The 12,903-nt window shown below is 35.3% G+C and overlaps 1 protein-coding gene across 1 annotated transcript; it reads right to left on the bottom strand.

The window, feature by feature from the left end:
• Positions 1-5,267: 5,267 nt before the first annotated feature.
• On the bottom strand, positions 5,268-11,656 carry LOC129944005 (protein scarlet). The gene is made up of 7 exons (XM_056053129.1): positions 11,217-11,656; positions 7,413-7,462; positions 7,224-7,360; positions 6,207-7,172; positions 5,777-6,018; positions 5,618-5,718; positions 5,268-5,551 (listed from the first exon to the last, which is right to left on the bottom strand). The coding sequence occupies exons 1-7, from the start codon at positions 11,552-11,554 to the stop codon at positions 5,376-5,378; spliced, it is 2,010 nt and encodes a 669-aa protein (XP_055909104.1). The 5' UTR covers positions 11,555-11,656; the 3' UTR covers positions 5,268-5,375.
• Between the last annotated feature and the right edge of the window lie 1,247 nt (positions 11,657-12,903).

Below are 12,903 nucleotides of genomic sequence, written 5' to 3'. Positions count from 1 at the left end.
TAAAATTGACAGGTCATATACAAGGGTCGTACATTTTTAGTATGAAAGTTTTTTTCGTCGTCCAGTAGAGATATCGACTTTAAATAAATTTTGTTACGCAGATAATAAAACAGAAAGATGCAGAAAGTACTCTCTAAAAATGAGTGGGCGGTTTTGTACCAAAACAATTTAAAAAAGGTGAACATTAAAAAGGTAGGACATGAAATTATATACCTAAGGTTTCTGTTTAAATCTTAATAAAGGGTGATTTTTTTGAGGTTAGGATTTTCATGCATTAGTATTTGACAGATCACGCGGGATTTCAGACATGGTGTTAAAGAGAAAGATGCTCAGTATGCTTTGACATTTCATCATGAATAGACTTACTAACGAGCAACGCTTGCAAATCATTGAATTTTATTACCAAAATCAGTGTTCGGTTCGAAATGTGTTTCGCGCTTTACGTCCGATTTATGGTCTACATAATCGACCAAGTGAGCAAACAATTAATGCGATTGTGACCAAGTTTCGCATTCAGTTTACTTTATTGGACATTAAACCAACCACACGAATGTGTACAGTGTACAGAAGAGAATATTGCGTCTGTTTCTGAGAGTGTTGCTGAAGACCGTGAAATGTCGATTCGTCGCCGTTCGCAGCAATTGGGTTTGTGTTATTCGACCACATGGAAAATTTTACGCAAAGATCTTGGTGTAAAACCGTATAAAATACAGCTCGTGCAAGAACTGAAGCCGAACGATCTGCCACAACGTCGAATTTTCAGTGAATGGGCCCTAGAAAAGTTGGCAGGAAATCCCCTTTTTTATCGACAAATTTTGTTCAGCGATGAGGCTCATTTCTGGTTGAATGGCTACGTAAATAAGCAAAATTGCCGCATTTGGAGTGAAGAGCAACCAGAAGCCGTTCAAGAACTGCCCATGCATCCCGAAAAATGCACTGTTTTATGTGGTTTGTACGCTGGTGGAATCATTGGACCGTATTTTTTCAAAGATGCTGTTGGACGCAACGTTACGGTGAATGGCGATCGCTATCGTTCAATGCTAACAAACTTTTTGTTGCCAAAAATGGAAGAACTGAACTTGGTTGACATGTGGTTTCAACAAGATGGCGCTACATGCCACACAGCTCGCGATTCTATGGCTATTTTGAGGGAAAACTTCGGAGAACAATTCATCTCAAGGAATGGACCGGTAAGTTGGCCACCAAGATCATGCGATTTGACGCCTTTAGACTATTTTTTGTGGGGCTACGTCAAGTCTAAAGTCTACACAAATAAGCCAGCAACTATTCCAGCTTTGGAGGACAACATTTCCGAAGAAATTCGGGCTATTCCGGCCGAAATGCTCGAAAAAGTTACCCAAAATTGGAATTTCCGAATGGACCACCTAAGAGGCAGCCGCGGTCAACATTTAAATGAAATTATCTTCAAAAAGTAAATGTCATGGACCAATCTAACGTTTCAAAAAAAGAATCGATGAGATTTTGCAAATTTTATGCGTTTTTTTTTTTTTTTAAAGTTCTCAAGCTCTTTTAAAAATCACCGTTTATATATAATTCTTCTGTGAATGTGTATGTCACTGAACTTCTCTTAAACGACTGGACCGATTTTGATGAAATTTTTTGTGTGTGTTCAAGGGTATATGAGAATGGTTTAGATTCACCATTTTGTCCGCTGGACAATGTTTTTTTAATTAATTTTTAATTTATTAGTAGTTGTTGATTTTGGAATGTTTTAACCGCGGAAACGTGGCATTCTAGTACCAGGATTCGCTGACATATTTATGACAAAAACTTTAGGTCGATTATATACAGTTCATCCTAAGCAACGCGAATATTTTTTTTTGCGATTATAACCATTAGGATCTCACACTTGCAGATGCAGCACTGAGCTCATCTCCACAATATTATTTTCAATAATATTGACAACGTGTTTTCCGTTCCACAGAGCAGATGTGGAACAAATATAAAGACTCAATGAGTGAGGATATTTTGAATTGATACTTGAGCAGATTCGATCTCAAAATCATATTGCATTGGCCATTGTTTTGAACGTTCATACAAATCCCGAAGCAATGTGTAACATAAAGAAGCATTCAGGCATGGCTGAAGTTTTGAGAAAATGTAAAATTATTATCTGGGATGAACGTACAATGGCCCACAAGCATTCGCTTGAAGCTCTCGACAGGTCCCTGAAAGATATCAAAAATAATGCTCGGCTTTTCGATGGTGCTCTACTGCTGCTGTCTGGTGATTTCAGACAAACATAACCAGTCATTCCACGCGCGACATATGCAGACGAAATAAACGCATGTTTGAAAGAATCTTATCTATGGCCAAGTGTCACTTAATTATGCCTTACTATTAATATGCGCCTTCGACTTCAAAATGATCCATTAGCGTCAGGATTCTCTGAACAATTGTTAGACATTGGCAACGGTACAATTCAATTGTATGAAGATACACAATGTATTCGACTTCCAGAGAATTTTTGCAACATGGTGGCTACCAAAGATGAGTTAATAATAAGTATCTTTCCAGATTTAAGACATAATTATACTAATCATGAATGGCTACGAAAGCTAGCTATTTTAGCCGCAAAAAATTTAGATGTTGACGCCATCAATTTTAAAATACAACAGTCATTGCCTGGTGATGAAATTACATTTAAATCGATTGACACTGTTGTTGATCCTGACGAAGTTGCCAACTATCCTGTAGAGTTTCTAAATTCACTAGATCTACCTGAAATGCCACAACATAATTTTCGACTGAAAATGGGCTCACCTATAATTTTGCTTCGAAATTTAAATGCCCCAAAATTGTGTAATGGCACGCGATTAGTTGTAAAGAAAATCATGGGCAACATTCATGAAGCCACTATTTTGAGTAGAAAATTTCAAGGTGAAGTTGTACTTTTACCACGGATCCCAATGATTCCTTCAGATTCGCCTATACCATTCAAACCTTTACAATTTCCAATCCGCTTGGCATATGCTACGATTATAAATAAGTCACAAGGCCAAACAATGACAATTTGTGGCTTAGATTTAGAAAACCAATGTTTTTCTCACGGGAAATTATATGTTGCGTGTTCCAGAGTTGGAAAACCATCGAATTTATTTATTTATACACCTCAGGGTTTAACCAAAAATATTGTAAATACATTCAATGGCATCTAGGCTATAACCAGAAATCAGTACCGCAAAAATGGATATGTGATCATAACGACGTAGATTATAAATATAGCGGGCAATATTGTTATAAGCAATATTCAATTTGCGGATAGTCATACAGTCTAGTTTACAAAAGATTTCACACCGATACCGCCCAATTAGCAGTATAATTGCCTTAACAAGTAGCAGTTTAGTTTTGATCGGGATGAAATTTCGAGTGACTTGAAGAAGGCGGAGACTTTCATAGACTTTACCAATGGCACAATTAAGGTGGTCATCCCAAGTGAGAGTGCGATTGAATACTACTCCTAGGTTTCTATGCAGTCCTAACATATTCAATGGTTTAGTCGTCAAGTTTCAACGAAAATTTCTATACAAATTTCGTTCTTTTTTGACCACTGTGAAATGCGGAGCAGATCCTCGTTCATTAAAGCTACGGCGTCATTTTTAGCCCCAAAAGGTCGACTTATCAGGAGCTACATATTATCAACATAAAGATGAATTAAACAATGTTTAGCAACTTGTGGTAATTCATTTATGTAAAGTGAGAAGAGGATTAGTCCAAGGATTGATCCCTGTGGTACTCCACTCAAAACATTGAGAAATGCCACTACGCATTGTTGCCTCCCGCTGAGATACAAAAGAACAAGCTTACAGGACTCTAAAGAAAACCCAAAGTTAATTTGCAGCTTCCCACAAAAAAATTTAGTGGTTAACAGTATCAAAAGCATTTGAATAATCTAACAGAGTAAGCAATGTAACATGATCATTGTCCATTGCCATTTTTATTTCATCAGTTACAAAAAGTAAGGCGCATTTGCAGCTGCACTAAGGCCGAAAACCAGACTGACAGGTACTTAACAGGTTGTTGATTTTAAGATATTTTTGGATCTGCCCCAGAATAGTTTTTCAAACACCTTCGAAAGAAACGGAAGAATGGCAATCGGCCGAAATTCTGCAGCAGTACGTATATGCTTTTTGGTATGGGAATAATCTTAGCCTTCTTCCATTCTAAAGGAAACTCGGAAGTAGTCAATATGCTGTTAAATGTGTAATCGATAGTATTGCCTCTACAATGTCTTCCTCTTGTATTCTTATAAAACTCAAAAAGCTGTTAATAGCAATTGGTTCCTACACAGTAAGGGAATGAACGGTTGAAGCAACGTTTAAGGGCAATTACGTAAACTTTTTGTTAAGAGCATCACAATTGACTTCACCAACAGGCTTTTAAGATTGTTTGACAATACCGATTTCACGCGGGTGTTTCCGTAATTTTTTTTACAGAGGTTAAAGAAACAAGTTTACGACTAAAAAATTTGGTTAGCAAAAAAAGATTTTGAAATCAAACTATATGCAAAATATTTTTGCTAATTTTAATTTTTTAGAAAACTACAAACCTTTTAAGCAAGACAACTAAATTATACGCAAATTAGGAATCAAAAATAATACGTATAAACTTTGTAAAGCTTTCATTTTACTTTCTAGGAAGTATTCCTTTTGAGATTGATTGATACCTTTCTCTAGGAAAAACGTTAGTTTTCTTAAAGAAGTTTAAAAGCTACTTACACAAACTAATACAGTCGAATTATCCACTGAAGTTTACAATAAAGTATTAATTTATAAAAACTTAATTTCTAACTAGTAGATAAGGTATGAATGAACATTTTATTGTTATTACAATAACGATTTTTTTTTTAAATCAATAGTTGTCCTTTAATTTATAGTTCAATGTGTTTTTTACCAGTCGGAAATTAGACAGTATTAAGCCTTATAAAATTCAAATTGTTAGTTGGGTGGTTTTTTTCATTTAAAAATTATTATCATCGTTACTTCCGGCTTGAATCCGAAGAAATTCATGAAATATATTTTACCATCCATTAAAAATACGAGCTAACATAATTTGGATGAGTTCACTATAATTAAGTAAATATTTCCGAAGTCAATCAACAACATTTTTGAATGTTTTGTTTTTTAGTTGAGTGGTTTAAATTTTATAAAAATGTTAAAATACAGAAAACTGAAAAGAAAAAATATCTATTATTTTTTAGCTATTCTACAAAAGTTTTGTTTATATTCAAAAAACAGTTCGAAATATAAAATACAAAAAGTTGTTTATTATTTACTAAATCGAGCCCCATTGCCTTAAATTTTTTACTAAAATTTCAAATACATTTAGAATTTAAAAAAAACTCAGGTAGTAATTTATATTTTCTTTGCCCTTCTCCAAAGACAATAATAGCCCAAAGCATGAAATCCAAAGTAGATTGCTAAAATTGCAAAAAGATTCCGATACAGATTTGATTCATTAAAACTGTACTTGTCAAGGACATCTTTTCCCGAATGGAAACACGGCAAATCATCACTTTCTTCAAAGCAAGCTTCAAAATGAAAATAATAAATTTAGTCTCATACAAACTGTAAACCAATATGTTTTTCAAACTTACTTATATTTTGAACACCAGTCCACTGTACAATAGTCATAGCCTCGTTAGCATATAACATCCAAGAAAAGTACTGAGTCCAAAAGAATGCCATAGGAAGTGTACTGAGAAAGAAAAATGAGATTATTACGCACGGAAGATCTGTGATTCTAAATAGCTTACCTAATTTTAATGAAAATTCCTGAAGTTATCATGAAGATGTAATCCAAGGGAACCAAATACGCCATTGCTAATGGAACTGAATTAAAAGCCGTTGAGAAAAAGCACCCACATGCTGTGGCAACATTCATAACCAGAACCACGCAAATAGCTGTTACACCGAATGCATAGTAAGTAGCTCTAAGGCCTGTGATCCAATAGCAGATGATAACAAACAGGAGAGGTTCAATAATCATTCCAGGAAGCTGAAAATCATCAAACAAAAATGTTGTAGAATTCTTTAACTAATTTGCATTCTTTAAAGTTTTGGAACATATTTTAAAAAAGCTTCTACACGCGATAATACAATATTTTAATAAGCTGAGTCAAATAGTTTTCAGAATGTGTTCTTATTATATTTTAAATTTAAAATGTAGTTTAGCTAAAAACTCACCAAAGCCAATATATTCCCAATGTAATACTGTGCGGTCGAATACATCCCGCAACGTGTCTCCCTTAAAAACAGCGGAAACCCTTGAGGAAAAACATTCAATATCGAATACATCGGATGGTAAGTATTCTCAGAAATCATAACAAACAATGCTCCCTGAACAGCTTGAACACCTAACTGGGATTTATCAGTAGTGCCAGCAAAACAAGCTCCAATAATTATAGCTATTGCCATTTTCTGCACAAATCGCAACATCTGAACCGAAGGATCTCTGAACGCTGCAATCGTAGCTCGACGCCATACCCAAAAGAATGTATTAAGCCAAAATGGTGCCCGGAATGTGTCCAACTCCGTGTCAAATGGAAAATCACCACTCTGAGCCATATGGAATTCTAAATTGACCAACATGTCTCTTTGCTTAGCTGCCGAACTGACTGCAAATAGATCACACAAATATTGTGCTGATCTTTGAGAGGCCTGCTCATAACCAGGATCGGTGGCTAGAACTCCAATCAGAAAGTCTGCTGGATTGTAAGCTTCAGGGCAATGATAGCCGTTTTCCGCAAAGAATGCGAGGGCATTTTCAGGAGAACCAGTAAAAGCTACTCGACCATCTGCCAGTAGCAGCACATTGTTAAACATATTGAAGAGCTGACTCGAAGGCTGATGAATAGTGCAAATAATTGTGGTGCCCTTCTTGGCCAGGTCATAGAGAGTTTGCACCAGTTGTTGGGCACTAAACGAATCCAGGCCAGTTGTGGGCTCATCACAAAATAGAATCAATGGATCATTGAGGAGTTCTACTGCAAAAGCAAGCCTCTTGCGTTCACCACCGGATAGGACCTTATCATCGTCTCCACCTCCAATGCGAGTATTTGCCCTGCCCAGCAATCCAGTTCTTTCTAGCAATTCGGATATGATAATTCTTCGTTCAGCTCTGCTTACACGACGATCCAAGCGCAAATTGGCCTATAGAAATGGGTTTGAAATTGAGGAACTGCACAGTGTAGACGGTCTTACCATAAAGTTAATATGTTCTAAGACTGTTAGTTGTCCAATAAATAAATCATCTTGGTAGACATATCCACTTAAACGATGCATAAATGGTCCTATTCGTCGGCCATTGATCAATATATCACCTTGGATAAGTGTTCCGGCTAAAATTAAAAATGTCAATAGGAAGATATTCTATAAATAAGCTTACCTTACCAGGCTGACGAAATGCTAAAGCTGACATAAGGGTTGTCTTTCCAGATCCACTATAAGAACGATTATAAAATTATTTTAGTTTTAGATAAAATTTTTTCAAAAATTGTATTCTTTCATTCTAGCGTATTTAGGATAAGGCTAAAGTAAGTCTTTAAGAAATCAATACGCACAGGTTTTCAGATGAAATATAAGAAGCTTTCTAAATTCAAAGACAAAACAAAGGCTTTCGACAATACTTTAAAATAGTTCGGTACAGAATAAGTTAAATGGGGCATGAATTACTCACTCAAAATCAAAAGTATATCATGTTTCGGGAAGACGTTTTTTAAATTATGTTTAAAAACGAACAACAGTATTTTTTTGTCAAAAATTGAAAATTCTACCTGATAGATAAAAAAAAATTAAGGAAGGTTACCCCCGTAGTAATACCCGCGGCATGGTGGTAAGTGCGCTTTACTGTCATGCCAAAGGTCTTGGGTTCAATTGTTGCCTATGTTATCTAAAGTTTTTTTTTTACGGGTACTGCCTCTTGCGAGGAATTGACAAATTCTAAAAGAGTAATTCTTGTCATGAAAAGTGCTTTCTCAAATTAACCGTTCGGACTCGGCTTAAAACTGTAGGACTCCTCCATCCCTGGCAAAGTACTCGCACACAGGAATGGTTGAGAGTTGTAAGTCACTAATCACAAGTTCTGGACGGACCGTTGCACCACCCAATTCATTTTATTTTGTACCCTCATAGAACCGATATTTTGTTTCTAAGTGTTCTCAAGAACTAATCAACCGATTCTAAAAATTTTTTTACTGTCTCAATAATATTAAGGATATTTTTGAAAAATTAAATGTTGTTTTTTTTTGCAGGTACATTTTTAGATCTTTGGATAAATAAGCATGTTCGTGCGGCCCAGAAATGCCAAAAAGGCCAAAAACATTTTATGGTTTACATGCGTCCTAGGCGTGCCTCACAGTAAATACTGGAACTGTAATAGAAACCATTTGATCTACAATAGTTAAACCTTGCGATTTGGAGATTAGGCATGGGTTTTCAAAAGGGACACTACAAAAGTAGAGCAACAGGGCCAGCAAACGACGTAATATTTCTTGCCGCTCTTTTGATATTTCTCTTCAGTAAGGTTTGTAATTTCATGATGCAAAGATATACGAGTCAACAGCGAGTCAAAATTATTAAAATTTACTACCGAAATTCGGAGTCAGTAGACTCAACGTTAAGAGCTCTACGTTCAATTTATGGTCGTCATAACCGTCCTACCAGATCAACAATTGCATCCACAGGCATTGTAAAAAAATTTCCTGATGTGTCAGTGAGAAAAAAAGTGCCCGTAGTGCCGAGAATATTGCTGCCACTGCACAGGCTTCAGTTGTAGAAGCCTTAATGTGTCTCACACACGTTGTTTTCAAGCGTTGGCATCTCTTTGACGTCGTCATGGCGAATTTTGGGCAAAAAAAAATCTTGAACTGAAGCCGATTGACCACCAGAAGCGTCGTATGTTCGTGAGTTGGGCTGAGCAACAACTTCAATATGATTCATATTTTCATCGAAAAATCATCGATGAGGCTTATATCGTTTGGTGTGGTTTAAAGGCCGGCGGCTTCATTGGGCCGTACTTCTTCCGTGATGATCAAGACCGGCACGTTACTTTGAATGGGGATCGCTATCGTTCAATAATAACCGAATATTTATGGACCCAATTGGAGGACATGTGGTTCCAACAGGACGGCACCACAAGCCACACTGCGAATGTCACAATCAATTTTTTGGAATCCAAGTTTGGAGAACGTGTTATTTCACGAAATAGTCCAGTCGCTTGGCCGCCTCGGTCGTGTGATTTGAAGCCGTTAGACTACTTCCTGTGAGGCTTTGTCAAGTCTATGGTCTATTCCAACAAGCCAGCGACGATTGATGAACTTCGTACGAATATCGAACATGAAATTGCAGCATTATCGACCGATTTATGCTTGAAAACCGTCAAAAATTGGGTTCAAAATCTCGACTTCTGCTTCTGCAAGCGTACCTTTGGTGTCCAAGCAAAATAAATCGAGTTCCATACATAATGAAGTCAAACGTACTTTCACAGGAATAAAGAGTTTCATTGATATCCAAAACCGTTTTTGTTTTATTTAAATAAAACTTTTGTAGCGCTCTTATTGAAAAACAACGATACTAAAGGATATAAATTTTGATTTTCTTTCTTATTTTTCACTTTTCTTTCTGACTTTCTTTCCATTTCTGTCGGGCACAATTTTCAAGGCTTCTAGTGTTCATTTTCTCATTTTTATCCATTTTTAACGAGAAATACATTCCTAGCATTTAAAAAAACAACGTGTCGAACGCAGTTTCCGGGAACAATCGATACCTAACAAAAGTTTGAAGTAAAATTTTAGTATCGAAAACTTTTAATTTAATAAAAATCGAGGAGATCGTGACTTATCAAATCATTGTATTTTAGTCTAATTTTAAAGATAGTGTAAATCCCACCCTACAAAAATTATTCTTCTCTTGACCGTATTGATGAATATTTGAAATATTGATGGTATACCTATTTAAAGCTTTAAAAACTAAGACAATTCTCACTTTTGTATTCGAATGTTTTTCTTTATGGGTCAATGGAAAAAAAACTTTTGGGGTTCAAATATTGCTTTGAAAATGACTTTTCGAAAATCTCTTATAGGAATCAGCAAATAAGAAAAGAACAGTTTCGAAATTGTAAAACATTATTTCTTGGAAGCACTAGTTTACTACAATTGATCAACTATAATTATTTTATAGAATTTTTGAATACTGAATTATTAAACAAACATTTTGAAACGATTCAAAAACAAATTGATGTATCCAAAAAAATGTCTATGTACTTATGGGTAAATTAACTAAAACTTATCATAAGTATATGAGACACATAAATATATCAGTAATTATATGACCATTATTTAATATATTTTTATATAAGTATTTGTCCCCGACTACTCTTAATATGTCATCTACTCCAATCTCATCTACTTACTTGATCTAGTTTCTTGTAAACAAATAAAACAACCACAAATTGTAAAATAAAGTGTTTCTTCTATAAGTAAACGTTCTTAAACGTATCATCTTATCACAAGATTCAAGTGTTTTTGAATTAAGCAAAAATAAATATGTACATACATCACTTTTAGCTTAGAACTCACTTTCAGTATCTACATATTTCTTGGTAACACAAAATTTATCTTCAAAACGTATCCAAAATGTACGAATACGAGTACCAGCCAGTACACAAAAATGTCGTTTCTATCACTGAATAAATAAAACTCTAGAAATCACTGTGCAAAGTTATAAAATCTTAATCCAGAAAATTTAAATGTTGAAAATTCCTTATCACTATCACTCTAAATAAGGTAGACATAGATATACAACTTTGCTCTTGGCCACGAAGCCGAGATAGATAAATAATTTATATAAAAATAGAATTTTGTACACAATGAGTGCATTCATGGATAGAGCATAACAAAGTGTATCTATCACCTGAGCTTATGTATCTTCACTTCATATAGAAAACTATAGATACCATGTGTGTGCTCATTACTGTAACAGGAGGTGGATAAGTGTAACGTGTAAGCCTGGTAATATAATACTCCAACCCGACATGAAATATGCAAACAAAAATGCACTTAGAGTTGAAATTCTGGGAAACATTCGCAAATTAAAGACAACAACAAACAAAAACACGGACTTGTTTTATGAGGAAATGCCACTACCGAGAAAGCATAGAGCTGTATGAGGTGTATGAAAAGATACGCAGAATCTCACCTTGAACCCATTAGAGCCATTAGATTTCCGGGTTGAACAGCTCCTGTGGAATTATTGATAATCCTTTTCATTTTACTTAAGCCCGAACCATCCAAGGATGTGTAAACGCAGAGATCACGCCAAACTAGAGTTGCACCCTGTTCGGATGGTGCCCATTTACTGTAACTCCTCAAAGGGAGGCTTCTTTCGGAACTATTACGAGTCGAAATTTTCGAGTCACTGGACGTTTTATTACCCAAGTTCGATTCTATATTTTGCATTTCCATTTCACTTAGGCCATCCTCTCCTGCGACGGTGGAGGCAGTGGCACCCGCACCCGTTAACTTTTCAGTTGACATTTTTTTTCTCTATAATAATTGTCTGTTTTAAATTACTGTAGATAATCTAATAATTTTAAAAATAATGGCATCTGTATGCAAACACGGTTGAATTATAACTGAGAGTAGTACTATAGCTGGCTGCGGTGGAGCTGCTAGTTATTCATCCCCCTCGTCGTCCAAGACACACCCGCCAAGCATGTATTTAATCGGAAGACTACATAGTATCTCTCACCTGGTTTGAAGAGGTGCATTTCATCAGCCACTCTAGAAAGTTTACAAGTGCTTAGAAGCATACAAATTTTAGTATTTTAATGAACTTATTGTTTTTTTGATTCTTTTTTTAATAGCAGGAAATTTATGAGCAATTTAATGAAATGTTTGAGCTATTTTAGTTGGGGTAAATGTTTTTTAACGATTTTACAAACTTACAATTTTACAAAGTTATTTTATTTTATATTTTAGTAACTTCTTAAATAAATAAGATTCCTTCTTTCTGACATTTGAAATTAATAGCTTCTGTGCTTTTGAATGTCGGTTTTAGCTCATCAGAGCTTTTCAAAATCTTAACAGGTCCTTTTCAACTACATCTAAGGGGTTTTACAAATAATTTTATTAAAATAATAAGTCTTAATATAGTTGATACCTTATCCACTTATTTAACAAGAGTATTTATCAAGGCATTTTCCTGGATAGTTTAAAACTTGATGAGATTACTCCAATTTTTAAAAAAGGGATACAGAAAGTATTTCGAATTATAGACCTATTTCTATTGTACCGGTTTTTTTTCAAAAAAAATTGAAAAAGTTGTGAAATCAAGAGTTCTGAGCTCTTTAGAGAGTATTTTGTTTTTCAATCATGAGCAGTTTGGGTTTAGAGCTGGAAAATCGATGGAAGATGAGCTCTTAGCTCATTGCGGTCTAATTTATGAAAGTTTTAACCAAAACAAATTAACAAGTGCTTTATATTAAATCAAATGGGGTGGCGCAACAGTCCGTTGTGAACCAGGGCCTAGTGACTTACAACTCTCAACTATTCCTGTGTGCGAGTACTGTTGTCAGGAATGGAAGGGACCTACAATTTAAAGCCGAATCCAAACGGCTGGTTTGAGAAAGCACTTTTTCATGACAAGAATTACTCTTGAAGGATTTGTCAATTCCTCGCAAGAGGCGAAAATTATTTTTTTTTTTAAATTAAGGTGGCACGGGCAGGGATTGAACCCAAGACCCCCTGCATGACAGTCCAACGCACTATCCATCTTGCTACGGGTACTACTTTAGTGATTTATATATCGACATAAAAAAAGCTTTTGATACAGTAGACCATAAAATATTATTTAGAAAGTTAGTGAAAGCTGGATTCTGAGGCCT

This window comes from Eupeodes corollae, chromosome 2 (assembly GCF_945859685.1).
Source record: "Eupeodes corollae chromosome 2, idEupCoro1.1, whole genome shotgun sequence".
NCBI classification, from domain to species: Eukaryota; Metazoa; Arthropoda; class Insecta; order Diptera; family Syrphidae; genus Eupeodes; species Eupeodes corollae.
This window is presented reverse-complemented; position numbering and strand designations above follow the sequence as displayed.